Consider the following 26,711-nt stretch of genomic DNA (forward strand, 5'->3'; position numbering starts at 1 on the left):
CACCTGCCCCCAGTTTCCACGGCAGACAGGGAAAGCGGTCAGGCGCTCCCCAGGGCTCCCACTCGCGCTTCCCCCGTTGGGGGTGGCCCCGGGAAAGGGGAGCCGCACGTGCACGGGGCGGAGCTTCTCCTCCCGCCCCGCCCCTGTCCCCGCCCCGCCGCGGGGAAGGCGTTGCGCCGGGCCGAGGGAAGCGCCTGCGCGCTGCAGCCGCGGGCGCGGGGCCGGAAGCGGGGCGAGCGGGGGCGTCGCCGGTGAGCAGCCATGAGCTTCCTCATCGACTCCAGCATCATGGTCACTTCCCAGGTACCCCGCTGCTGCGCGGAGCGGACCCCCTTCCCCCTCCAGAAGGGGTGAGGCGGGGAGGCGAAGCGGGTCGTGCCGCGGCCTGGCGCGCTCGCCACCCCGCCGGCGTCGGCCGTTGGCGGTGCGTGGTGGGCGGTGCCTGCGGGCGGGCGCGCGCACGGCCCGGCGTTAACGGCCCCGCTGCCGCCTGCGGTGCCGGCCCCGCTGCCCAGCGGAGGGAGCGGCTGCGCGCCTCAGTGCGTTCGCCGTCCGCTGCTCAGCAGCAGCGGTGGAAAAAAAAAAAAAAAACAACCAACCAACCAAAAAAAACCCACCAAAACTTCGTCGCTGCCAAGCGTGGGGGTGTTAGGCAGCTGGTTTGTGTCGTTATGGCTGCCCGACACTTTTCTATCGCCTGAGCTCCTGTGGCAGGAGGAGATAAGGTGTATGCATCTTTGGACGGCTTTTCTTACGTGTCACGGTGACCGTTGCCCTCGGGCAATTAATTGTAAAGTAAGAATGTGATGCACGAAGAGGCTCAGTAAATAAGGTTGTGAGGGGCTTATCTTCTAAATACTGCATCACTTCTATAAACTTAAGTTTTCTTTGTTGGAACAGAAAGGGAAGTTAATATTTCTGTTCTCTCTGTACTACTTATTTTGGTCTTGATATTCTTCAAGAAGCCTTATCATGTGTGTCTTCAGGCCCTGGTTTGCTACTGAGGAGTTTGCTTGTTTACAGCTTTGGAAGATTTTTCATGATCTGCTCTAAGGAATGTACAAAGACACCACAAAAACCTCTTTCTCCATTGATCCATCTGTGATTTGGCACTTCCTTCAGCTTTTTCTTTCTGCTGCCAGCGAAGTCATCTTTCAACTAGTTTTTGCTTTACACCAGCTGAATTCGCTTAGGAGCACTTTAAAACATTTCCTGCCATCCACTCTTTATCATTAGGAAGTGGGTTGTCGTCTTAACATACTTGAAACTGTCTTATTGTTTTGTGGGAGGAAATGCTCCCTTCTTCTTCATTAACTTCCTTTGCTAGTAATTTATCTTGTCATTGTCTTGTATTTGACCTGCCTCTCCTCCATGCTACCCCACTCTCTCCTCAGTAAGCATCTAAATACCCTTTCTTCCCATCTTCCTCTCTGGAAACTGAGGTGGTCCAACTGTTTGCATCTGCCCAAAGGGCAAGGTTCTGCTCCCTCTTCACTTCCACTTTGCTGCACAGTCATACTCTTATATTTGTGGTCTCTCCTGTATTTGGTTTCTATAAATTTAACTGGATCACAGAGTGATCTGATAAGCTTCAGAGCTGGTGTGCAATTTTTGTTCTCTAATGAGGAGGGATGAGCTGAGGAAAGAGGACCTTTCCCCTCTCAACAGAAGTCTTATACAGACTTCCATGCACAACTCTGGAGTTTTCTTGTCAGTTTTCAGGACAGCTTTAGGCCATTTCTTAGAGGTGCAGTACCCTCCTACTTGATAATGGTTTGATTTTCACTCCCATCATTTGCTTTGCATTCTAAGATCTAACTTATCAAATTGCATTTCTTTGATTTGTGATGATAGCTTTGCAACTTCCCATCATCTTCAAAAGTATCAAGTTAGATATTTAAATTGCTGCATGTAATTGTCAAATACTCAAGAATTTTCTGATCTAATGTGTTGCGTTCACCTCAGGTGTCTTGGAGTGTGAATTTTTAAGGTAGTGCCTTTCTGTGCTTTTGTACAGTCCATTACACAAGGAAAATCTAATCTTCGTATATAACTTACTCCGTTATTATTGTACTTGATTATCTCCTCATCTCTTATTTCTTTTTGAAGCATTTGTCTCTACCTTCTTCCTCTTTTGCGCTGTTAAGTGAGGAATTACTTTATGTAAATATCACTTATCATACTACTTTGACTTATGACCTGTAGGTAGGAGGCTTGTAGAATATCTTACCTTTTTGCTATCAATTACTTTCAGGTCTGAAGTCTTCCTCAAACAAGTTTTGCCAGATGTTGCTAATCACCAGACCTTATTCCTATTTTAGTTCTTCTTTCAAGGCAAATATGTTTGATCTTCCTTGCCCAGCTTTCCAGGTATTCCATGTCTGTAAATCACGTTCTGTTACCTTTGCTGCTACCAGTTGCTCCTGATGTAGAGTGGAATCATCCACAATGATTCCTGTGGTTCTGTCTTTTGAAAGTTTCCTGTGTCCACAGGGGGCCAGAATGCTCTAGCCTTTTCTATGTGCTCTTGAGAAGAAGTACTGTGTTTGTCTTGTGCTTTCTGACATCTACTGATTTTTCTCTTTACTTGGGTCAAAACTACCTTTATAAAAATATTTAGTATCTTCTGAATTCTCTTTTTGCTTTGGTTCTTTTAAATCGTTACACTCCTTTTCAGTGTTTTGAGGAACAGACAGGGCTACCCATGTAGGGCCTGATAGCCCAGTCTCCTTTTTCTGGCTGAAGATGGGTAATTACAGTTTTGACCACATTGTTTAAGTTGTATTTATTTCATTTAACTCATCTGCAAAATAGCTGCGGTATTCAATCCATCTCCTCAGGTGTGTGTTGAAACTTAACTAAGTTTTTGTCAAGTCCTCTGATAGCCATGGAAATGCAATGCATTATTGGCTTGTCCTGCTTTACCTACCTTTTCTGTGTGTCTGCCTGCAACTCCAGATTGTGGTTTGAGGCATTCAACTCTGCCTTTTCTCTGCCTTAGAGATCCTTTTAACACATTTCTCCCATATTGTGTTGGTGTGTAACCAGATCCAGTGTTAAGACCTCAGAAAAATCAAATGCACTTCTAGTCTGAAAGAAATGGGAGATATTTTTATAAAATTTGCTCATCTCTAGAAGATTTATATGTTGTGAACATTCAGGTGTTTACTTTTCCTGTCACTGTGTTTCCTGTAAAAGCTATACACTTTAATTCTGTAGATAGAAGAGTGAAACGAGAAACAATAGTGCCAAGGATTCTGGCAGGCCAGGAACTGAGAAATTCTGAGCACTTGGGAATATAGGAATGGGCTGTCTTGACTGGATCTTCCGAAAGGTCATAGCTTTCTGTGTCTGCTATGCTAGAATGTTTAAAATATTATTCTCTCCGTGGTACCATGGCAATTTTTAATCTTTTGTGGATCTTAGATACTTTGGCCTAGCTCTCTTCCTTCCATTTCTTTCACCTATGGTCAGTAGTGAAATAGCTTTGTATTTTGCAAGTTGCTGGATACAAATGTTAAGTGCTTTATCTCTTCTGCAGGTGCTGTTCTTTGGATTTGGGTGGCTGTTCTTCATGCGTAAGCTCTTCAAGGATTATGAGGTGAGAAGGAGCCTTTCATTACTCTTCTGTATCTCAAATGTTACTTGCAATTACAGAAATATTTTTGAAACTGCATTTGGCCTCTTTTCTTTCTTTAAGCCCTCTTATTTTTAATGTTCTCTACTGTTACTTTCGTTTCCTCTTTTGCTTTTATTTAAAAGACTCCTAGATATCTGAAGAAATGGGTTCTTCTGAGGCCACTGAAAGTTTCCATATTGGCTACTGTAAGATGAAAATAAAGTGAAAGAGGTGCAGGGATAATAGGAAGCTCTTTTGCCTTATGCTTGAGTAAGCCCGCCTTATGTAATTGTAACATTTTTGTGACAAAATCAAATTCAGTGGTTAATTTTAAACTCAGTGAGGTATGTTCAGTGTGGCTCTCTTGTTTGCGAGGATCAGATAGGATAAAGCTGTTGATTCTCTTATCCCTAAAGGGGTATGAGAGAATATAGTCTAGGTCAGAGATACCTTCACTGCAAGCCAAATTCAGACCCCAAAAGTTTTTCTGATATAGATCTTGTTTTTAAATCTAAGGTTGAGATGAAAGAGCTCTGTTAGCAAGGGTCTATTGTTAGTCATGCTGACATAAAGCATTGCATGCTTGACATCCCATCTGTGTAAGGCATCTCTGTTAAATGTGCTGATAGCTGCTATCAGTGTCATACAGAGCAACTTATGAGTTTGCCCTCTGCTTTCAAACAGGCTGTTGGTTTCTTCCTGTTTAGATAAAGGGCAAGGTGCCTTGAAACAGGAGACCCAGTTGTGTGCTGTTGTGCCTTGTGGTTTTTTGTTTTGTTACCCGAGGAATATCAGGATGCCACTCTGGAAATGGAAATAACTGATGTCTCTGGCTTGTTTTCTCCATTGCAGGTACGACAGTATGTGGTCCAGGTGATCTTCTCTGTGACTTTTGCCTTCTCTTGTACCATGTTTGAACTCATCATCTTTGAGATTTTGGGGGTGCTGAACAGCAGGTGAGTCTGGGTACTCGCTCAAGGACTAGCCTGTCTTGTGTTCAGCAGCTTCAGTCCAACTTCTAGATGAATAGATTAGTCTTGGGTTGAAGAAATTGTGTGAGAAAATTGTCAACAGCTCAACAAAGATGTGTGAGCAGCAGGATTTGTTTATTTGGCAGAGCATGGAACTAGAAGACACAAGCTCTTGATTTTCCATGCAGTTGCTATTAGTCTGGTCTAGGTCCTTAGGGCAAGGCTTTAGTCTTTGGCTTTCTCCATCTGTGAAGTTAAAAGAAAACAGTTTCTTTTATGGGAGTGTTGTGAGGCTTCAAATCGTGCTGAAGAGTACTTTTCAGATGTTAAGGACAAAACCTGTAAGTGCTAGTTTTTCTGTGGTGGTCAGAGCAGCAGATAAAAAGTGAAGCTAATTGTGGAGTCAAAACTGCTTCTGTAATAATATGGTATTTGTGAATCAAAGACCGATTCTCCTTTGACATAGACTGAGGACTTCTACATAAAGCGGATGTTAAACACTGTCTACTTCAAAAGTCAGTAGGAAAGAGAAGATAGAACAGTAACATGTAGAGGCTAGCTGGGGTTTCTTATTTATTCTCTCTCATCATACTAGTACAAGAGAGCAGTCAAAGGAGTTGAAAGGCAAGAAGTACAAAACCGATAAAAGGTAATGCTAGTTCTGACTGTATGTTATTAATCTTTAGAGCTTCAAGCCAGAGGGATCACTGAGGAGAATGCTTTTATAAGCTTCAGTAAAGGGCTGGATATCACTATAGATGAAAATGTTTGCCTCTGAATTAACTAGGAAAAAGTGGCAAGGATCCTCGTAATTTCTCCTTCCCCAAGGCATAAAGAGGATAAGAGTTAATATTGGGAACAGGACATGTATTTTTCTATTCAAACTAAGTGAAAAGTCACTTCGGCCAAGATGAATCTCATCTGCATTTGACTAATCTCCTTTAGTCAGAGGAGTATTGATTATTTTGGTATGTATGTGTATTTCAAAATTCTTGCTTTGCAATGTCTTGGACAGGAGACAACTCACTTTGAAGTGAAACATGTTGAATTATGAACATTAAATATTCTTAATCTTTTCTATTTGAATTAGCCGTTTCTTGACTCAGCCACTGATAACAAAAAATTACTGCTTATACCTAGTTTTCATTTACTGTTCAACTAGATGAGCAGTAAATCAAATGAATCATGCTGCAACTGACATTAGTGACTGTAGAGAATACAGTATCTGATAAAATAGCCCAGTGTGTTTTCCTGGATAGTTGTTGATTTTGAAATACACATTTTTGAGCTCTTTATTAAAAACAAAAAACCAAACCAAACAACCCAAAACAGTAAACAAAATTCAGAATATTCTGTATGCTAGGCCAATATTATCCAATGTTTGATGTAGTTGAAAGGATTGCACTGACATAAAATTGTCTTAGAGAAACTTTTTCTATCACGATAGTGTGCTAATCAGTGTTTTGGCTTTATTTTAGCTCTCGGTATTTTCACTGGAAGCTGGACCTGTGTGTCATTTTGCTCATCCTAGTCTTCATGGTACCCTTCTACATTGGTTACTTCGTTGTGAGCAATATCAGATTATGTGAGTACTTGGTTTATGGCAGTGGGGCTGCTAACTTTTCTGAGAGACGTGTTGGTCTCTATGCCCGTAGTTCCCTTCTTCCTCTGGCTTTGTTCTGGCTAGATAACTTCCCTTTGGAACTTAATGCTTTAGCAGTTAGGAGATACTTTACCCCAACAAATGTAACTTTTCTTTGTGTGTTTCGACAAAATTGAGCACTTTAGAGTAACGTTACTGGAATTTGTTCCTTTACAATGCGAAGCTTGCAGCCAAACTCTGGAACCCTTGGCAAGGCAGTGTTGTTCTGCTAGGGGGTAAAAGAAATGAGCCAGAGAAGCTCAGGCAGAAAAGCTCAAAAAATTACCTTTGCTTTTTTTGCTTACTGCTGTTTGGATGAGGCCTCTTCCATGCGCTAATGAGTGCTTACCCTTGAGCTATTGATATTCATCACTCTTTTTTATTAAGCTTCGGCATGTAGGTTGGGACTATTAAATGTGTAGATTTGGCGTGAAGATGAGGTATTGAAGTTTCATTTTCAGAGTCAGACAAGAAAGATGCAGCTAAGTGATCCCCTGTTCATAGTGGAGCCTCCTTCACACGTCCATGGGGAAAAGCCAAAGTAGTGCGTGGCTGTGTTAGCTCTTGCAAAGGGTGTTGTCTCAAAGAGGTGGTTCTGTAGGAAGTGAAGGGGTGTGGCTGTGGCTCTGGCAGCTGACACCTGTTTTGACCACCTGTGCTTAAAGCAGCCTTCAGACCAATGTAGCAATTTTGTAAGCTCGAAAAAGCCCTAAAGGAAGAACTTCTGTAAAATACTGTTGTGGTTTTTTTGTTCTCTCCATTAGTGCACAGACAGAAACTGCTTTTTGCCTGTGTTCTTTGGTTGACGTTCATGTATTTCTTCTGGAAGTTGGGAGATCCATTTCCTATCCTCAGCCCAAAACATGGTGAGTTTCATACTCTTGCTCATTCTTTCCCTCCTGAAAGTAGGATTTGTTATCTCACTTTTATCCTGGAGCTATTATTATGTCATCTCAGCTCTACAGTTGAGACTGTAGAAAGTAGTTCTGCAACTGAGGGTCTGCTCTGCTTTGAAATCTGAAATCTGAAGATTGTTGGACTGACAGAAATGGGTGGGCATACCCAGAATTATTTGCATTAGTTTTCTTCCAATACCACAGGAAAACTTCAGGGCAGTGAATTAGTCCTAACTGAACCTAGAGTGTGTAAGAACACAGTGTACTGTTTGAGGACTTTCCTTCATTTCTACAAAAAGCTGATCACAATTTTTATTAATTTGTTTCTTCTGTAGGGACTAAGACTAATTTATCTAAGAAGAGAATGACAACCAATCCTTCATCTGATGTCTTTCAGTCAGATTATTGTTTCTCGTGACTGAAATCAGATCAGTTTAACATAGGTGGCTGTCCAGTTGACAAAACATGGCAGGGTGCCTAAACACCAGAGCTATATAGACTGTAGCCAGCAACATGTCTGGCAGCATGGAACAGCTTCGTACATCACCTGAGCCTAAAGATAGTAGGGTTGTATGGTGCTAGAGTGGGAGTTGGTAAGTCCTGCTGGATGCCAGAGCTATTTATGTGCAGAGTTAGCTTGGGTATCTCTGTGTTGCAGTCACAGAACCAAGAGTATTTATAGTGTGAAGATACTGCATGCACTTCGGTTGATGTGGGTGCAACAGAGTTTGTTATCATGTGCATAACTGTACTGAATCCTTTGGGTACCTAAGTGTGTCTTGTAACACTATAAGAACAGAACTATTTGTCATCTGGGTTTCCTGTGTAACTTATATTGCCATTATCTGCTGCACTGGAAAATTGTATATATATTGTTCTCAACAGGTGAAATTCAGTCAGTTTCACTCCAATTGGTGAATATGTCTGTCTGCATAGATAAATGTCAGCTTAATCTTTCTGTTTTCTAGGAGGCTACTTTACTCTGTACTAATCTGTAAGAGAAAAATCGAAGGATACCAGCTGCTGTCGGGTCTGCTCACCCTTTCATCTGCGATCCTTTAACTTTCATTTTGCAATTGTGTCACTTGCCACTGAAACACAGCAGCTACTGTATAGTGCAGGTCCCTCTGCCCACTTTTCATTGCCAAGAAAAACACGTAGCCACTCTGAGTCGCAGAAAGTGCTCGAGTTGGCAGAATATGATAACCTAATGGGAACTTAGCTATGGGGTTTAGGTAATCCTCTTCAGATCACTGAAAAGATTCTGTGAAGCTGCATAATAGCTGCAGATTTCCAGAACTGGTAGTGGGATGTTTTCTCTTTTTACCTTCTGCTTTACAGGATGATACCTCCACTTAAAAGTTGCACAGTGCCTTATCCTACCAGGTGTAGACATAAGGTTAGAGCAAAGGATTCTAGGCTTTTTCTTTGCTGCTGTCCTGCTGGGTGCTGCTGTCCTGCATGTAGTGACAAGGCTTCTGCAGGGCTTTGTTGTGTGGTGGTGGCCTAATTCAGACAGGTGGGGTCCTGTTGTAGAGGGAGACATGACAGAAGGCTGTGCTTAGTGAACGCCTCACACTTTAGTACATCACCTGTAGTGCCTTTCTCAGGGTGCCTGCCCCTCGGCTCCTGTGCAGGTATGGTGGTGTGCTACAGCTGGGGAATTGTTCTGGCTACTGGGGCCCTTTCAAATACCTGCACTGACATCCTGTGCCGAGAGTGCCTTGCCTGGGGAGCGTGATGGCAGCGTGCTGCAGCTGGGAAATGCACTGTCGATCAGAGCTCCAAATCAGGAGCCCTGGTTGCCCTGCAGTTTGTTTAATAGCCCTCAGTTTGGGAGCTTGTAGTAGAAGGAAGGTTATGCTTTATTCATTTACATACTAGTATTCTAACAAAACTCTCATCTTTATCTGAGTTGGTAAGATACTCATTTTTTCTGACCTGATCACAAGAGTAGGGTTGCTGTGAGTGCTGTGGGGAAACATTGCTTTAGCCAGTGGAATGTCATGTCATTTTGAAGGCACCTCTGTTTTAACTGCTGCTGTCTGACAGTGTATGGGGCAAAAGGCCAGTGTATTGTAGCATATTCTGTAGCTGGTATAAATCTCTATGCAGCTGCACATGACTGGGTGTCTCGGTCCCCCTTTGTGAAGTCTTTTTGCCTTTTTTTTCATCATTTATTCCCCTTCTCTGGAGCATGAAATGTGACTTGGCACTTGGCCATCTCAGCTTTGCAATCATGTAAGCTCCAAATGTGCTGTGTGTGGCAGCTGCTCTGTAACTAGCTCCCTAAAAAGTGAGTGATGTTTAGTAGCACATGGCACTATATCCTGAGAAGACAGGTTGAGGTCTGTGTTTAATGACCGACAAGAATAAATGCAACTTCAGTGCTTGGTGTTGGTTACAGCACAGGCTTGATGTTCACGCTGTTTTACATGAACATGTGTTTTTGAGTGCACTTAGTGCTCAGGTGGAATGCCTTGTTAGTGGTCAACGTGTGTGTCCACAAGATGAATACAGGACAGCCATGGGTATACCATACCCTTTCATGCTGTCATAACACCTCTGTCCTACAATCACAAATTGCTTCTGATCTGGAGGGGTCACTTCTAATGACAAGTGGCAGGATAGGCCTTCCTCTCTATGGTCTAGACATTTTTGGGCCACTTTGCCACGGCTAACTGGTTCAGTAACTCTAATCCTAGTTATTGCAGAAGTGGCTTTGCAGAAGATGCCTTCTTTATAGTGTCTCGTGGATGATCTGTGTTCCCATCTCTGCAAAGTGCAATTTCTAGTGTTTTATTGATTTAGAACCAAAATGTTGTTAGTCCCATCCAGATCTGCCTTCAGCTTCCTCATAGCTAGAATTTGCCATCCCTGGTTTTAAGCATGGTAATGTGGTTTCTGAGGGAGACTTTCTACCTCTTTCTTTTCATAGTCTCTGTACTTCATATTATAATACCTCTGGGCATTGCAGTGGGAAGGCAATTGGATTCATTAAGCAGCTCTGTATGTGTGTTATGTTGTGAAGGCATCAAGTGTGTAGCAGAGTGAAGAGAGCAGGGTTTCTAATGCCGTGTTTTTCCTCTCTCAGGAATCCTGTCTATAGAACAGCTCATCAGCCGTGTGGGTGTGATTGGGGTGACACTCATGGCTTTGCTCTCAGGATTTGGGGCTGTCAACTGTCCATACACTTACATGTCCTACTTTCTCAGGTAACTGCAGTCTTGTGAAATATTTCATCCACATTTTGAGTTTATTCTCCTGCTTTTCCTGTGGCATTGATTCAAGTTTTTCTATAACTTTTTTCTGAATCTAGCTATTACCATGTCTACATGCTAGAACCATTTCCATTGCTCAAGCGTTTTCTCCTTATACAGGCTTCTCTCTTCTTTGTTTCATGAGCATATGCGTATTTCCTCGGAAATGTGCTAGTAGGCCTAATTGAGTGTCTTCATTTTGCAGGAATGTGACAGATGCAGATATTCTGGCTTTGGAGCGACGGCTCCTTCAAACTATGGACATGATTATTAGCAAGAAAAAACGGTGAGAAGGTAGCAGTAGCGTGAAATTACTTATTTCAAGGCTTTTCAGTCAGTGTGGTATAAGATGGTTTTTGAAATTAACAAAATTATTAGTTCTGTCAGGGCTACGTGTTCAGTGAAACAGGTGGCTGAATTGCATTGAGCTGTGTGGTGGTTCATTCTGGCCTGATATGCAACTTAGTTTTTTCCCAGGCATGTACACTAAATAGCACCCTTTCTTGCTGCGGTGGCACAGATGAAGCTTCCAAGACAAATTGTAACTCTCTAATGGCAGTGTGACTACTCTGCAAGATGGGTACCTTTCTTTCCTGATGAGTAAGTGACCCTTAAACCACTGCAGCTGGTTCTCCTACTGGTGGTTTCAATAGGGCGCTTGGTTCATACATAGTAAATGCTCTCCTGCTCTGTGGATCTGCCGTTTCCTGGTCAAAGCTGAAGCAGGCTGGTGAGCTGGTGTGGACACAGCTATATTCTTGCAAATGAAAATTCACGTTGCCAAACAAGATGTAGCATAGTGTACAAGCGTGCCATCAGAACTCTGCCTTTTGTTAGTTTAGCTTATTCCATGTACCTCAAGTGAAAAAGCTACTTTTGGAAACAATGTGATTTCATTTACACTGAAAAGATTTTTGTCTGCTCTTCCAAATGAGGTATTACCTGCCCTACTGGTTGTGCAGAATAAATGCAATTACGGTAGTCACTTCAAAGGTTTGACTGTCTGACAGTGAATTCTCACAGTAGTCCCCCAAACTTTACCTTTGGTGCACTCATATTTTAATCTACTCTTTTAATGTACGATGAGGGAGCTTTTAGGTAGTCTAACCTTGCTGAATTAGTCACCAGTGTGCATAACTGTTGATCAGTATTAGCATATAAAAGTGTAGTTAAAGTATAACTTTTTTCTTCCTCATCGAAAATGTTAAGTGGTGAACAAATGTTAACTTGGTATTTGTGGTCATGTGTGAGGTGGTGAGTGGTGAGAAAATTTTATTACTCAGGTCTAATTGATGTAATTGACTAGGAGCATACTAAAATACTGGCTTTGGAGTTAAAAGATACTGTGTAGTGCTGCTTCTGACTCCGCTCTTTTGTTTTGTACAGCATTTTTGGACCTCTGGTTCAGGGAGGGTGATGTTGGGGTGAAAGTAAGGATGTCTGGGACTCGTAACTGGCTAGTACTTTCTTGACTTCTTATGGCCAGGAAATCTGAATGTAGCAACTTTCTAACCATTATGAAGAGCCACATAAAGAGAGTTAATCACTTGGGAGTTATACTGAAGCTCATGTATTTGTGTTTAAAAAATCCCCCAAACCAAACAAACTCCAAAACTCTGTAGTCTCAGAAATGTGCAAGAAATAGCAGAAGCTTGAGCTCTGTAGATTTCATTCTCTTTTTGCTTTGACAGAGGGCAGTGGCTTGCATAATTGGACTATTTGCTCATATAAAGTGGAGTTTGAAAAGTTAGATTTGTATCAGTCCAAATGCAATCCAAATAATTTGACAGAACAAGCAAGAATAGCAGTATTTTAGTGTAGGATAAACGCTATACTTCCATAAATTGTCAGTTACTTGCTGGCCACCTTTTCAGTACTGCTGATAACTCGGAACTTCTCAATGCCCACAAGGGTTATAAGGCAATAGAACATAAAGCTTTTTTTTTTTGTGTGTGTGTGTGTGATCTTGACATTTCTTCTCATACTGAACCTTATTCATACTGGCTTTCTTGTCAGTGGGAGATGGTGGTCGAAAGTTGTTTCCCTGATGCTTTTTGCACAGGAATTGTTGTTGTCTCCTTCCTTATGGAAACTCACCTCTGAGGTTGGCAGGTTCTTTATACCCATCTTTGCAGGTATGACATAACTAAGCCTCAGGTTTGAAATGCCTAGCTACTGTGATACCATTGCTTCATTCTGCTTTATCTAAGAGTCAAATCAGCCTACCTGAAGTAGGTATATTGCATATCTACACAGGCAAAGTGTGTGATTTTTGCCTGTGGATCCTTTCTGTGACATCTCCAGAACTCCTGACTCTACTGTGTGGGTACAGAGATCCCTGTCGCTTCTCAAAGAAAACATTTGTGTTTGTATACTTACAGCCTTGTGCTTCACCTTGACATAGATGCGTTTTTGCTGCAACGCTGTGGATTGTTTGGGATGGAACATGTGAATTGGGTACTGGGAAAAAAACAATGGGTTAAAAATGCAGTTCTTATATTTGGCAGCTATCAGAATGAATTGAATCGTTCTAAGATCTCTGTTATTTGTAGTCTGTGGCCATATTTTTCTTTTTTTTTTTTTTCCAAAATTACACTGCTTATCATCAACCTTGAAGAGCACTCAGTACCAAATGTAGCAATACTGGCTGCGGATACCAGAAAGGGCTTAAACACTGTCGAACCATGGATTGCCTTGACAATCCTATGAATAGTTTTCAGCTTAGGAGTCGATAACTGGCTCACAAATTTCAATGGGTAGAAATGTGAGGGAATGAGGCCAGAAGCCAGCACTGCTCGTGGGGATTATGCTGCAGTGCACATGGAGTGTGGGGGACAATATGCAGCTGCTGCTGTAGTGTTGGAATTAGCTTCAGGAGTCACGTTCAGATCGCCTGAAGCATCTAATGGTTCAGGCCAATAATGGATTTATGTGTTTCTGCTTCATAACAGCTTGTCATGCAGCCCAGTAGTGAGTGACAGCATATCAGAGAGTGCTGCTGCGTGCCATCCAGCACTCATGGTTCTTTGGAAGAGGCAGATGTGCAGTGATAAAGAAGTGTTCAAGGGGAGAGGGGAGCATGAGAAGCCTTCCAGTTCCTGAACTTGAGATAGCACAGTCATGTGTTTGAGGAAAGGAAAGCGACTAATCATATGACTGAGAAATCCTTTTGAATTTTTATATTTAATTGGGTTTAAATCCCTTTAAGGATTGAAGCAGGATCCTGAATGGAAGTATTGAGAAGTGTCTTGTTGAATCTTGCTTGATTAGATCTGGGCTCTACTCCAGAGCTAATCAAGGTTATGTTATGAAGCAAGATTGGTGCTTGAGGGGGTCAAAAAAAAAAAAGAGGGCATCTGTTTGCAGTGGATTTAGTTTAGCAGTATCTTCTAAGGAACCGTTTCTTGGTTGTGTGTTCGTTGTTTGGGTTTTTGTTTGTTTGGTTGTTTTTTTGTTTGTGTGTTTTTGTTTTTAATTTTTTTTTTTTAATAAAAGTACTTTATTCTTAAGGACTTGTGTTTTCTGTTCTTTCAGGATAGCAGTGGCTCATAGGACAATGTTCCAGAGAGGAGAAGTACATAACAAACCCACTGGCTTCTGGGGAATGATAAAAAGTGTTACAACATCCGTTTCAGGCAGCGAAAGTATCCTTTATCTGCATGCCGTCACCTGCCTCCAGAGGTGGCTCCAGCTTTATTCTGTTTTGAGAGGAAGAGTGTTGACTGGGCCAGTTGCAAAGCATTTGTGTTTCAACATGTTTCAGCAGTCTCAGCAAAAGGCTTAATGTCTCCTTGCAAGTTTGCTCACTAGCACTGTACTACCTGCCTGGGGTTTGAACACGTAGTTTTACTGTGACACAGATGGGAGTCATATGCTACTGCCCTGCCCTATAAATGGGTTGTTGCATCACCATTTGAGGTGTACAGCAGGTCCCAGGACAGATGTGCGCACCTGTGGTGTCACATTGCAGATGTGATCACATCACTGACATGGGGGGCAACTTTCTACTTTGCTGTATGCTCTGCTCATATGAATGGCCTGCATGCATATTTTTCTCATAACTTGAAACATGCTCTTCCAGGGTGGAGAGCCTGTGACGTACTTGAGCAAACAATGGGGTTGCCTGAGGTGCTGCAACAATTTACCTGGCTTGTAGTTGGCTTTCTGGCCATGTTGGAAAGCCATGAGAAAAAGAAGGGCAGGAAGCAACTTGTTGACCAAATAAATTGTTCTTATGATATAGGTTGGCCACTGGTGCTATAGCAGTGTGACAAGAAGGTTGATAGGAACAGGCAAATGGAAGTTGTTCTGCCCATGTGAAAGGGATAGAAGGAATTGGTTGGGAATTACAAGAGTCTGTATTTCTCTAACTTGTAGTTACCTACCAACAATTTCTGCTGGACTAGTTAAGTGTGCAGTTTGCATCTTTAAGGCTGAGGAGTCTTCTTCCTCTCCTTTCCCACTACCTGGTAAAATCAGAATTTGGCTGTTTGACTAGTCTCTTTATAATACCCACTAATCTCTTGGAGCAGTTACTCAGCAGTTTTGCTTATGAAGATGATGTGAGAGTGACATATGATGGTGCACTTCAATGACAAGGGATGCTGCCCAAAGTGGAGTGTCAGTTTTCAAGAGCTCTGGGTCTGTTCTGCTGTTGGTTTCCCAGGCAGAGGAATGAAGAGCTTGTTGCGTGACTGCCTAAATACTGAGTACTGCCTACCTTCTGAAAATACAGTAGTGTGCAATAAATATATATCCTTGAGATTTCTTTGGCTGCAGTATTAACAAGGGGCATTAAGACTGAATCAAAAACCTGATCTGGATCAAAGATGTGGTCAAGCCCTTTAGAGGTGGCCCTTGGGCTGAAGGTGGGGGATGCTTTGTTTTTAAGTAAGAATTTGTGACACATTCTAGCCTTGACTATGCTGGTTTGCCAGATCTGTCCCTTATCCAGCAAGAAGTGGATGCCCTAGAAGAGCTGAGTCGGCAGCTTTTTCTGGAAACTGCTGACCTGCATGCAACAAAGGTACACAGCAAAGAAACTGCCCAGATGGGTGTCGGGATTCCAGGGCAGTTTGAAAGAAAATGTATATTACAGGGGTGTCAAACTCATTTTCTCCGGGGGCCACATCAGCCTCACAGTTGCCTTCAAAGGGCCCAGTGTAATTTTAGGACTGTATAAAGGTAGGAGTAGTTACTTCTATACAGTCCTAAAATTGCATTCAGACCTTTGAAGGCAACCCCGAGGCTGCTGTGGCCCCCAGGGTAAATGAGTTTGACACCCCTGAGAAGAAATTGAAAGCTGTTCAGCAAGTAAATCTTGAAATGTTGTGATGTGGTGGAGTGAGGATCTGTTTCTTTAATTTGGGGTCTAGATGGCAGTTTCCTCCAGTTCAGATGCATACTGGTGCATGTCCCTAAAGCCATTCAGAAACTTTTGAATTAAAACTTTCAAGTTCAGAAACATGTGAATTAAAAGGTTCTAGAAGGATAAAGCTGTGTTTGCTACTATTAGTGCTCTGTTAGAATTTTGTGCTGTGGGTGATTGTGGAAATGATAGTTTTTTTGTGTTCTGTTTCCCCTGCCCCCTTGTGTATTTCAGGAGAGAATAGAGTATTCAAAAACTTTCCAGGGAAAATACTTTAATGTTTTGGGTTATTTTTTCTCCATCTATTGTGTCTGGAAAATCTTCATGGTATGTAAACATTTTATTGCATTTTAAGTGGACATAAGCAAATGTAACACCCTGCGTAGATTATGCTGTACATGCAGTTCATCAAGTAATGCTCTTGTTTCCTTAAAGTCTGGCTTCTGGAAATTCTGAAACAAACTGGCACTTGGTTGGAATAAAGCTCTGAGTCTGTGTTTTTGTATAGAGCCTTATACAAGCAATTCTTACGTGTGCATTTTGCACCTTCTTTGACAGATCTGATCATCCCCTGCCCCTTTCCTTGGTGATACAAAGAGTCATGCATGTGTCTCATGTGTAACAGTGAGGTATGCTTTTTATTTTCTTGTTTGAATGTAAATCCATCTCTTCCTTGCAGGCAACCATCAATATTGTATTTGACCGTGTGGGGAAGACTGATCCAGTCACAAGAGGAATTGAGATCACTGTAAATTACCTGGGAATCCAGTTTGATGTGAGACTTTATTAATTCTTACAGCCTTTTCAGTAATTCCTATCTTATCTAAATAAAATCATATTGCTGATAGGGAGAGAGTGATAGAACTCTGAGAATGTGTCTTCGACTTCTGATTTATTGGGGAGGAAGGGAAAATGCACCGTGAACTTTGCTTTCACACTGATTTTTATGCTGGAATGGTAATGTGGTCTTATCAGAAGAGGCAGTGTTTGTTTTGGGCAAATGGAAACATGTTAGCCAACTTGCTTAGATTAATACACTTTTCTACAGAGTAATTATGTTTGCCTGTACACATAGATGTTCTGACAATTACACTTCTTAAAAATGTCTCTGAATTTAGGGTTCTTTGTGATTGGTATAAACTAAATCTGTTTTTCTCATGTGTTCGGAGTAAACAGTGGCTAATATATCAGCGAAAATGTCTGTTATATAAACCTATCTACAATGGATATCTGTACAATTAGGAAATAAAAAGACCCTGAAGAATTGGCAGCTATACAGTGTGGTGTAAATAGGGTTAGTGTTAGAGATTTAACTGTATTCTTCTTGCTGATACAGGTGAAATTCTGGTCTCAGCACATTTCCTTTATTCTTGTTGGAATAATCATTGTCACCTCTATCAGAGGATTACTAATTACACTAACAAAGGTAAGAGCCAGGACATACTTATGTGGTTTTGGGCCAGGAAAGCTGTTACCAGATCTTTAACTTTAGACAGGGCAAATACTGTATAAACTTTAAATACATATTTGTGTTTTAGATATCTGAATATAAATCCTTGCAGAGGGAGAAAAGGAGGAAAAATGTCTTCTGTGGTGTATTTCCCCACTCAGTCTGTATTGTTATTACTCTTGGGAAGAGGTGTAGATGTTAAATGTAAGCAAGGGTTCAAAATGATGCTGTAGCTAGGGCTTATTAGTAAGGTTAATGAGATGAAGATTGGAAGAATTTAGATTGCTTAATTTCAGCTGCAGGTTCTTTAGGTAGAACTGGAAAGGCATTAACTCAAAAGACGTGTGACTCATTGTGTGGGCCTGGCTTTTGGTACCTAAGCTTAAACATTAGTATCTGTCCTTATAGGACTTTTACAAAATGGTGCCACTGGCTTAGGGAGATTGATGTTTAAGACTGCAGGTTTCTGAAAGTACGGTACAGGCACCCCTTCAGAAAGGGGTGCCCTAAAGCACATTGGACTTACCTGATGTCTTATTTCCAATGCTTTTTTTTTCTTTCCAGTTCTTCTATGCCATTTCCAGCAGCAAGTCCTCCAATGTTATTGTTCTGCTTTTAGCACAAATCATGGTGAGTACGTAGAACTATGGGCACACGTATATACATTTATGCATACATACTTATTTGTGTGTGTATCCATATACACATAACGGAAGTCTTTGTATGCTGACGTATCTTAGCCACATAGCCAATTGTGAAATAATTGCTACTTTCTCTTTTTTGTAATTTACAGGGTATGTACTTTGTGTCATCGGTGCTCCTGATCCGGATGAGTATGCCTCTAGAGTATCGCACTATTATTACTGAAGTCCTGGGAGAGCTCCAGTTCAACTTTTATCATCGTTGGTTTGATGTGATATTCCTAGTTAGTGCACTGTCCAGTATTCTCTTCCTTTATTTAGCACACAAACAAGCCCCAGAGAAGCACATGGCCCCCTAAGTAAGGACTGCAGTCACGTGCTGGACTTTGTCCTTTTTGCTGGACTCTTGCAACTCCTGTGGACAACAAAACTTGAAGAAAGCCAGGACTGTTCTGTGTGTTCCAGCAGTGTAATTTGCTCTTGGAATTTCCATGTATGTCTTCATCAAGCTCTGTGGCTCATTTTGTTAAGGTGTCACAGCTTGAAGGAAAAGGGATGCACGTATTGAGTGTGAGATAGTTCATTACCAAGGAATAAGCGCATGCCTTGGTACACCAATATCTAGGGGGAGCGGAACTTTCTGAGTAGGCTGTCTTGGGTAACACCTTATTTTTAGAAGAACATTTTCATAGAAGGCACTAAGGAAATGTGATTTTTCTTTTGAAAATCAACTCATAATTGGGATTCAGAGGATGGCAATTCTAGAGTTGAATGTTTGAGCCTGTGGAATTAAAGAAGTTTTTGTAATATCTTATGCAAGCATCTCAACTTTTGTCAGCCCCAAGTATTTGGCTGGAAGTGAGCTAGAAAGTGGCTAGGATTTGGTGCCTGGCAGAAGTGGATAGAATTTCATTCCGTTTGTGTATGGCGCATACAGGAGTGTGTATTACTGCTACCTACTGTCCTGAGTCTTAACTTTGTTTCTGTCCCTGCATAAATGGAACTGAGGTTTTGGATTCCTCTGTTTTAAAGTTGAGTGTGAAGCCAAAGACCACAGTTATGCTTCGTTTAACTTATACATTACTAGTGTGTTTGCCTTATACGCTGTGTATTTGATGTTCCCCACAACCTGTGTATTCTTCTACAGTAGTCCATTTCGTCTTCTTGACGTAATTCAAGGCATAAAAGTAAATTTTATTCACATGACTTAAACTTGTAGCTTCCTATAGACACTCTCAGGCTTTGTTTTAAAATTGTTCTGGAACACAAATCATAGGTGGTAAGACCTGGGGAAAAAAACAGCCACTCTAAACAATTTATTTCTATATTGTCTTTGGTGTACAGCAAGGAGGCAAAGTATACAGCAGCGGTGTTACAGAACTATTTATGTCACATTCACAACAACATGGTGTTGACTTGGAGTCAGAGAAACGTGCATGACGGAATTATGTATTAACTACCGTGATCCACAGCTGTAGGCAGAGGAAAGAGAATATGCTTAGATGTCTTGAGTTGTGAACTTAGCTTAATGTTTGGAAGAAATTTCTGCATTGTTAGCAGGAGAAGGGAGCGTAATGCACAGAGTACATTGGCTTACACCATGTCACAGTAGTTGTGCTGCTGTAAATGTAGCATAGAAGAGTCGCCACAGAGATTGAGTCGATGCAGCTGGATTAGGGCGAGAACTGCCTCTCCTGGGAGAGAGGGAGAAATCAATTGCTCTTTATTAAGAGCTTATCCTTAAAAGGCTAAGATGCTTATGAATTTATAAAATGTTTCTGCCTTCTGCTGCAGTGTACTTAATTATATACTTCTAGTTATTTAAGCCTTTACGGAAGTGACTAACTGCCTGCTTTACAAGGCAGAAAGCCAATGAAGCACAATTGCAATGTGTTAACTGGATGGAGGTTACACCAAAGTGTTTATTTCAGGCAGCTGCATTTCAGCAAGAGGCTGCAGTCCTTTACAAGTATGGCACTCCTAGGAATAGTCAAGTTCTGGGAGGTGTAGTAGCAAAGAATGATCGAAGAAAGTGCATTTGGAAGGTTTCTTTTTCATTCTTAGTGTAGTTTTTCTCCTCACAACTTTGTGTCATCGTTGTTGTCACTGTCGGCTTTTGTAGAGGCAGCTGATTGTGAAGAGGAGGATGAGCTTGCCTGCAGAGGAGTAACAAATACGTTCTGATTATTTTTAGTTTGTAAACATACTTGATAGGCTGCAGTGTTATGAACGACTCCTGCTTTCATCTGCACTAATCATGTACTTGTTTGGGTAGCGGAATGAGCCAACAAACTTGATTTTTGTTGTGGAAGTGCTTTTTGGTTAAGCACATTTAGAGAGAAATTTGTTCAGTAGAGGCTTCCTATTTTTTAATTCCCAAACCTGCTGAAATGGCACTTCAGATGCATAGTTCAGATCTGTAAAATGCAGCTTTGTTACTAAGAAACTTTTGAAAAAAACTTGTAGCTGAACATTTGCAGACAAGGCTAATGAGAAATGAAAGGAGAGATGATTGGTCTCACTCTTCCTTGCCTGTCTCTTTTGCATGATCAGAAAAGAAGCATTTAAATATTTAAGGCTGACCATGCAGAGGGTTCAAAGTGACTGTTGCATGAAGAAATTTCTGCTTTTCTGACTTCAGTCATTCTTCAGATTCTTTCTGATGGCATAAAGTGGATAAAATAACTTCACACTGGCACAGTTTCTAGAAAATATCATAATGTATCAACTGCTCTGCCTTCTACAAAATGATCTATTTTGAAATATTTCACCTGATTTCCCCAAAAGTGCTTTATGCTTTTTGATGTATTTAAGCACCTTTTCTCCTGCACTTTCAGGATTGTATTGCCTGTTTCCCATCTTCATTAAGGATTACTGTATTTGGATTATCTTACTCCATAAAATCTCTTGTATGTGCATCCTTTCCGTGATTCAGTCTTGCATTAAAGATACTCATCTGTATTATGTCTGGGAAAAGGAAGAGTCGTTTATTATAATCTGTCCACACTTTCCCTTTTAATAACATAGACTGACTTGTAAAAATCCAGACTCAAAAATCCTGGCTCAGGTATACATACTAGTAGAAAAATATTCCTGTCCCCTAGACAATCCCTCAACATCTACTTAACACAGTATTACTCACCCTTTCCCTTGGTTCAGGTGAGTTTCTCTCTGGCTCTGATGGGTCGTTTTCCGTATATGCAGGAGGTTCAGAATTGTCATGTACTGGATCTGCCACGGAGGCTGTGATGGGAATGTTCTGGCCCTGGAAGTATTTGTAAGCATCTTTGCTGCACACAAGTAGTGTCAGCCTGTCACCACTCTCATGGATTCTTGCCACGACTCTGTCATAGGATTCATCGATCACACGCACCCCGTTCACTTCCACCAAATAGTCGTTGTTTTCTACACCTGCTGTGTCAGCTGGCCCATGCTTTCGTACCTGCAAAGGCAAGTTCAACTTGTAATATTAGCCTAAAACTTGGAAAGATGCATTAACAACTGATTGGTTAGCTAGACTACTGTGTTACAGCTTCCCTTACAAGAAGGCAAAATAAACATGAGGAAAGAGATTTGCGGGGCAGAAAAGAACTGGGAGTGGCAATAGGCATAGACATGATAAACATGGAACCCATCTGTTTCCGATTTAAGACGCATCTTGATTTTGATAGACATAGAAATGTGGCATGGTAGAATCATGAAGACAGGTAGAAAGCCAATTTTTTTCTTATTTGCATGTTCCTGTCTATTAACTTTAAAGTTAGCTTTACCACATTTCACAGATTTCTTAATAATGAGTGGAGCCTCTCCTCTGAAGAAAGATAAAGGCACAGACATAATTGGAGACAGTAGAGGTTTGACTTTTGCCAGCTGTGGAATTCAGAGAAGTGGGGTAGAATGGGGTGAAGGTGTCTCTTACATTTAGGATGTTCTACAGTAAAAAAAAAAAGCAACCCATATATATTTAAAATACTAATTTTAGCATGCCAGCCTCATGAATAAAACAAAAATGATGCAAAAGCTGGATTCCCCTTCTCTCTAGATTTCTAAAAGAATGAGGAATGTTTTCAGGTGCTTAGTTTTAATCTTGGTCTGACAATGTCAGTCTGGTTTGAAGAATCACATCCCTTATCTGAGAGCACTGGAGAAGAGACTTGTCTTTTGTGGATTTTCTTGAATGTACTTGCAGTATAGAAGGGAGGAAGCTGTCTGACGCACTATTTGAGCTTTTCCTTGTTCCTCATTCTACATTAGTACCTCACTGATGAACAGTCCAGGCTTGTTCTTGATCATGTTTAAACTGAAGCCAAATCCACTAGGCCCTTTCACCATCTTGCAGATTCTTGGCTTGTGGTTCACTTGCTGCTCAGTGTGCAACTCCACTCTTCCTTGTGTTTTAGCTGGAGTTGGATCTTGTGCTTTGTAGTAGTATGAGTAGGGGGAAATTTGAGCCTGAAAAAACGTGACAAGTAGAAGTTTGTTAACATAAAAACTTCTGTTGGGAAATCTGTATTGGGCTTTCATGCCCAGCATATTTTGAAACCTTTTTAATGACTCGGAGCTGCAGCGAAGAACTCTTTGCTATTAATTTCTGGCTGAGTGGGAAACTACAGTGTTGGTCTATGTGAGAAGGGAATTTTGTTACTCGTTCATAAATGCTTATACAGCCATGTAGTTCTGAATTTGCTGTCTTCTAACATTTCTTGTGGTGTGTTTAAATTTAGAATTGTTCTACTAGTGCCTATAAAAAGCTGGAAGAGGCCAAAAATTTGGATGTTTAGTGACTTGCCGTGCAAGTGCAAGGAGAGCTGCTGAAATATGGGTGTATCTTAGATGTTTTGTGCAAGTTGAAGAAGTCTGTCACAGCAGACTGGCTGTATCATATGTCTCTTCATAATGATAACATATCCATTCTTAACAGCAGTTTGCATTATCTTACCAGTTTATACATGGCGCCAGTCTCCTTATCCACTACCAATAGTGTGGTTTTTGCCTCAGACTGCTTAATTTTTCCCACCACGCTTTCATGATCCAGACCATCCACTTGCTCGCCATTGACAGCTACTAAGATATCATCGTCTTTGAGACCTGCCTTGGCTGCTGGGCTCCCAGAATCAACGTCCTTGATTGTATGATCTAAGATCAGAAGGGAAAAAAGATTGATGTGAAGGTGTATGCTTGGTAAGTTTAAAGACATTAAAACGCATGGCAAACTCTAATTGTCAGAGTTGTACTTCAGGTTGAGACCATTTCGTTGATGGAGCCCTGTTTGCAACACATCTATGGAGGACTTCTCCTAGATGACCAGAAAGAGGCCAAAGAGAATGAGGTCTGCAAACCCTGTCCAGGAAGAAACTGTACAATGAATGTCATGGTCTGTGTGTTAACTTGGTTCTTACCACCAGTATTTTTTTTCATCTGTAGATGAAAGCCATAGCCATTTTCTCCTTTCTGAATCTCAATAAGTCGTGGTTTGAGGGGAAGCAATCTCAGGTTGGCGCTCTCTTTGCTCAGTACCATCTTCTGGCTTGTGTAATAGTGGTCTGTTTCTTCATTTGAAAGTAGAAACATAACATGATTTTCAGACTTCTTCACCTGCAATAGTACAAGTACAGTCTCAGATGTCACCCTTTCAACAACATGTGGGAGTTGTAGATACTTTGGAAACTGGTGTGCTGATACATAGTGGTGTGTGTGTGCTGCTGATTAATGCTACTACAAGGTTTTGGGTTTTGTTTGTTTGTTTTGGTTGGTTGGGTTTTTAGTTTGTTTGGTTTTGTTGCTGTTTTGTGGGGGTGGGGGGGTGTAGGGTTTTTTTTTTCAGAAATTTGGGCCATGACAACATCTTGGGCATGTAAGATACAGCATATGTATGAGGAAATTTTCTGTATTTCGCGCTGTGTTCTTGACCTCTAGGGAATTAGCTGTAGCGTGCCATTAAGGGTGACATACAGTGCTGGCAGAATCCAGTGAGCCTCAGTAGATAGTGCTTGGCTTATCTAGATGTGGAACTCTAGAATATAGACATGTCATGCCAGCTATACCACTATTCTAGATTGCAGGGACAAGAGTCAAGTTTCTGTCACTCTTGGTCCTCTGCCATCTCCCTGTATTACTAATTCTGAGATTTTTGGGTGCTTTTTTTACCTGTTCAACCTCTACAAGTCCACCTTTCTCTTATTCCTTTCTTGTGTAATGGGTGGCCTCTTTATTCATCTTAACCAATGTCATCCTGTTGCTGATGTTATTGCAGTTCAACAACACACAGGTTGTGCATGGTTCCATAGTCAATAGCATGCCGTGAATTGTGATGCTGGAACGCTGGAGCATGTACTGCCTGTGTCTTGGCGCTCTGAAATCTCTTCAGTTCAAGCTGCCTTTTAGTAGTGCCAATAGGGGAAAGCTGGAAGCCTCATTAGTGATGTTCTTTTGCAGCTGAGGCCAGGTAGTGAAAATAGTTGCACAGTGATTTTCATTAGTTTTGGACTTCTTAACAGGAGAAAGGAACTACTGTCTAAAATAACGAATTTTTCCTCTTCCATGCTAACTTTACCATCAGAGAATTCCCCCTCTTCCTGCCCCGAAAACCACGTTTGATGACTTGCCCTTTTACCATTAGGTGTATTCCCAGGACTTCTAGGAACAGAGCATGATTTATTTAATAGGGTTCCTGGCAGCAGCCTATTTCTGTTATTTAAAATTCTTCGGTCTGTCTTGATGGCAGTATTCATTCAGATTCAGTTCAAGAGGCTGCTTGACAACAGAGCTGAAGCAGAGGGGTGCTCCACCATGTTGATGATAAACAAACAGCAGCTTCCAAGATTTACTGTGAAGCATTCAAATGGGTCAGACCTGCCTCCTCAGTAACCCTGATAGGTTGCTGTTGAAAGTGGGCCAGAACAGAGGTTGAATCAGTATACAAACAAGTACCTTTTCCACCACTTCCTCATGTGTGTCGTTTTCCACATTTTTTCCATTGATTTCAATCAGGCGATCATTATTTTGGACACCAGCCTTTGCAGCTGCTCCTTGTGATGAAAGCTCTACTATGAACAACCCCTTCTGTCCTAAAATAAATGAAAACTCATTATGCAGGGTAAGTCACTGAAATATGCCTGAATTTAATGGTTAAGGAAACTCAGTACTGATGTCCTTAGAGATTCTTGGTCTGTGCTTACGTGCAGATTACAGTGGCACCACAAAACTTCGACATAGACACATCACTATCTCTTGTTCTCTCCTGGAAAAATCACTTCCATGGGGGAGGGAGGCATTTGTTCATTATCTGCAACTCAAACAATCCTTTATTTCTCTACCAAGAGTGCCAAATGGGATGATTAAGATAGCTGAAAGGGAATTTTTTTCCTGCCCTCCTTCTACCTCCAATGTGAAATGAGGAGCTGCTCTTTTTGTTGTTCTATACACTTCATAATTTCCTGTGTTTGGAAGGCTTCCATGTTTGATCTTTCAGTTACATTGCATTCCAAAATACCCTCTTTAGAGGTGATGCTTTCCAGAAGACTTCCCTATTCAGTTCACTGGCCTTGGAAGAAAGGCATATGTGGAAGAGGTTCCAAATCCCTTGCTTTTTAAATGAAATAACTTAAAAATCAGGAAAAGTGTTTATTGCAGCTGTCTAGAACCTTGTGTGCTGATTCCTGAAGTGATTTGGAGGAAAGAAACAGGAGTTAATGTAGCATCTTGAGTGTATATCTGGCATTTGATCAGGGACTGCAAATTTAGTTTTGGTAAGCGGGCTTAAACAACAAGCAGAAAATAGTTTATTCTTATAGATATCTATATATCTATATATCTATATAAAATCTTTTGTCCACCCCATAAGAAATGTGGTCCTCAGAAAAATACGGACTTCTGCTGTGCAGAAGTGGACTAGAGATGGACCTGAACTCATCTTCCTACTTCTCAGTTTCTTTCTATTAGCAAGAGCAGTTTGTGTGTCCCCATTGGCCCCCATGTGTTAACTGTGGTTGCCTCTGTACCTGCTGTCATTATATATATGTATATATATGTGTGTGTGTATATATATATATATATACACACACACCCCCCATTTCTTCTCCCAAGCTCTCACCTTCTATGGTTTTCAAGGAGAAGCCATAGCCTTTCTCCTCCTTCACTAGGTAGCAGAGCCGTGGTTGTGGAACTGCAGTGATTGCTCCATTGGCCATGGTCGGTGGGGACTGCTGCTCCTGCCGTCCTGGTGATACCTTTTGACCCACCTCTTCCAAGTTCACTCCCTCCTCTTCCGCCTTTTGATAGGATGCGCCATCCAGAACAAGAAGTACAACAGAATTCCCGCTGTTTTTGACAATCTCCACCACCTGTAGTGGACAAGGTAAAATGGCAAGCAGGTGCTAGTGACTGGCCTAACAGCTCTTTCCAGGAAGGGTTGCACTGTCTACTCTTTACGTCATCCCTCTGCTTATGCACTATGGAGGCACCTCAAAGGCATCTCATTGCCATGGGCACATGGTGGGTAATGAATGATGCAGGGAGATACTCTTAGCAGTTGACTCAGTTCTTGGATTTCCTAGCGAAGATGCTGTAAAAACTGGAAGAGAAAGCTTCATGTAGTGGCAGGGGGTCTGGGTAATGGGAGAGTGCTGTGGATCTCAGGCTAAACAGAGACGTACCTGTGCATGTTCCTCCTTGTCCACAAACACACCATTAACCCTGAGGACTCTGTCTCCATCCTTCAAGCCAGCCTTTTCAGCTGGACTGTTCTTTTCCACATTCCGGATGAGATGCCCTGCTGTGTCTTTCTCAATACGCAGGTAAAATCCGTAGGTCTTTTGGGGCTTTTTGGTCACTTTGCACTCTCTGGGCTGGAGAAGAGAAGTCAT

The 26,711-nt window shown here is 41.6% G+C and overlaps 2 protein-coding genes across 2 annotated transcripts; one reads left to right on the top strand and one right to left on the bottom strand.

The window, feature by feature from the left end:
- The first annotated feature begins 216 nt into the window (after window positions 1–216).
- GPR89B (G protein-coupled receptor 89B) lies at window positions 217–20,758 on the top strand. Its single transcript, XM_065634353.1, has 14 exons — window positions 217–303; window positions 3,542–3,601; window positions 4,472–4,575; window positions 6,069–6,175; window positions 6,997–7,098; window positions 10,223–10,343; window positions 10,594–10,674; window positions 13,923–14,032; window positions 15,326–15,414; window positions 15,991–16,083; window positions 16,436–16,531; window positions 17,093–17,182; window positions 17,771–17,836; window positions 18,000–20,758. The coding sequence occupies exons 1-14, from the start codon at window positions 262–264 to the stop codon at window positions 18,204–18,206; spliced, it is 1,368 nt and encodes a 455-aa protein (XP_065490425.1). The 5' UTR covers window positions 217–261; the 3' UTR covers window positions 18,207–20,758.
- Window positions 19,926–26,711, bottom strand: PDZK1 (PDZ domain containing 1). The gene is made up of 8 exons (XM_065634341.1): window positions 26,502–26,711; window positions 25,940–26,189; window positions 24,778–24,914; window positions 23,247–23,442; window positions 22,787–22,983; window positions 22,105–22,299; window positions 20,990–21,289; window positions 19,926–20,003 (listed from the first exon to the last, which is right to left on the bottom strand). Exons 1-8 carry the CDS (start codon window positions 26,709–26,711, stop codon window positions 19,926–19,928), a joined length of 1,563 nt encoding a protein of 520 aa, XP_065490413.1.

This window comes from Caloenas nicobarica, chromosome 1 (assembly GCF_036013445.1).
Source record: "Caloenas nicobarica isolate bCalNic1 chromosome 1, bCalNic1.hap1, whole genome shotgun sequence".
Classification (NCBI taxonomy): domain Eukaryota; kingdom Metazoa; phylum Chordata; class Aves; order Columbiformes; family Columbidae; genus Caloenas; species Caloenas nicobarica.

Excerpts from the sequence above, each read along its gene's own strand:
- PDZK1 (XM_065634341.1), bottom strand. The coding sequence starts at position 26,711 with ATGACTTCTCTTCTCCAGCCCAGAGAGTGCAAAGTGACCAAAAAGCCC. Across the intron at positions 24,915-25,939 it reads CTCCTTGAAAACCATAGAAG|GACAGAAGGGGTTGTTCATA; the intron begins GTGAGAGCTTGG and ends CATTTATTTTAG. Across the intron at positions 22,984-23,246 it reads GATGAAAAAAAATACTGGTG|ATCATACAATCAAGGACGTT; the intron begins GTAAGAACCAAG and ends TTCTGATCTTAG.
- GPR89B (XM_065634353.1), top strand. The coding sequence starts at position 262 with ATGAGCTTCCTCATCGACTCCAGCATCATGGTCACTTCCCAG. Across the intron at positions 10,344-10,593 it reads TACATGTCCTACTTTCTCAG|GAATGTGACAGATGCAGATA; the intron begins GTAACTGCAGTC and ends TTCATTTTGCAG. Across the intron at positions 17,837-17,999 it reads TGCTTTTAGCACAAATCATG|GGTATGTACTTTGTGTCATC; the intron begins GTGAGTACGTAG and ends TGTAATTTACAG.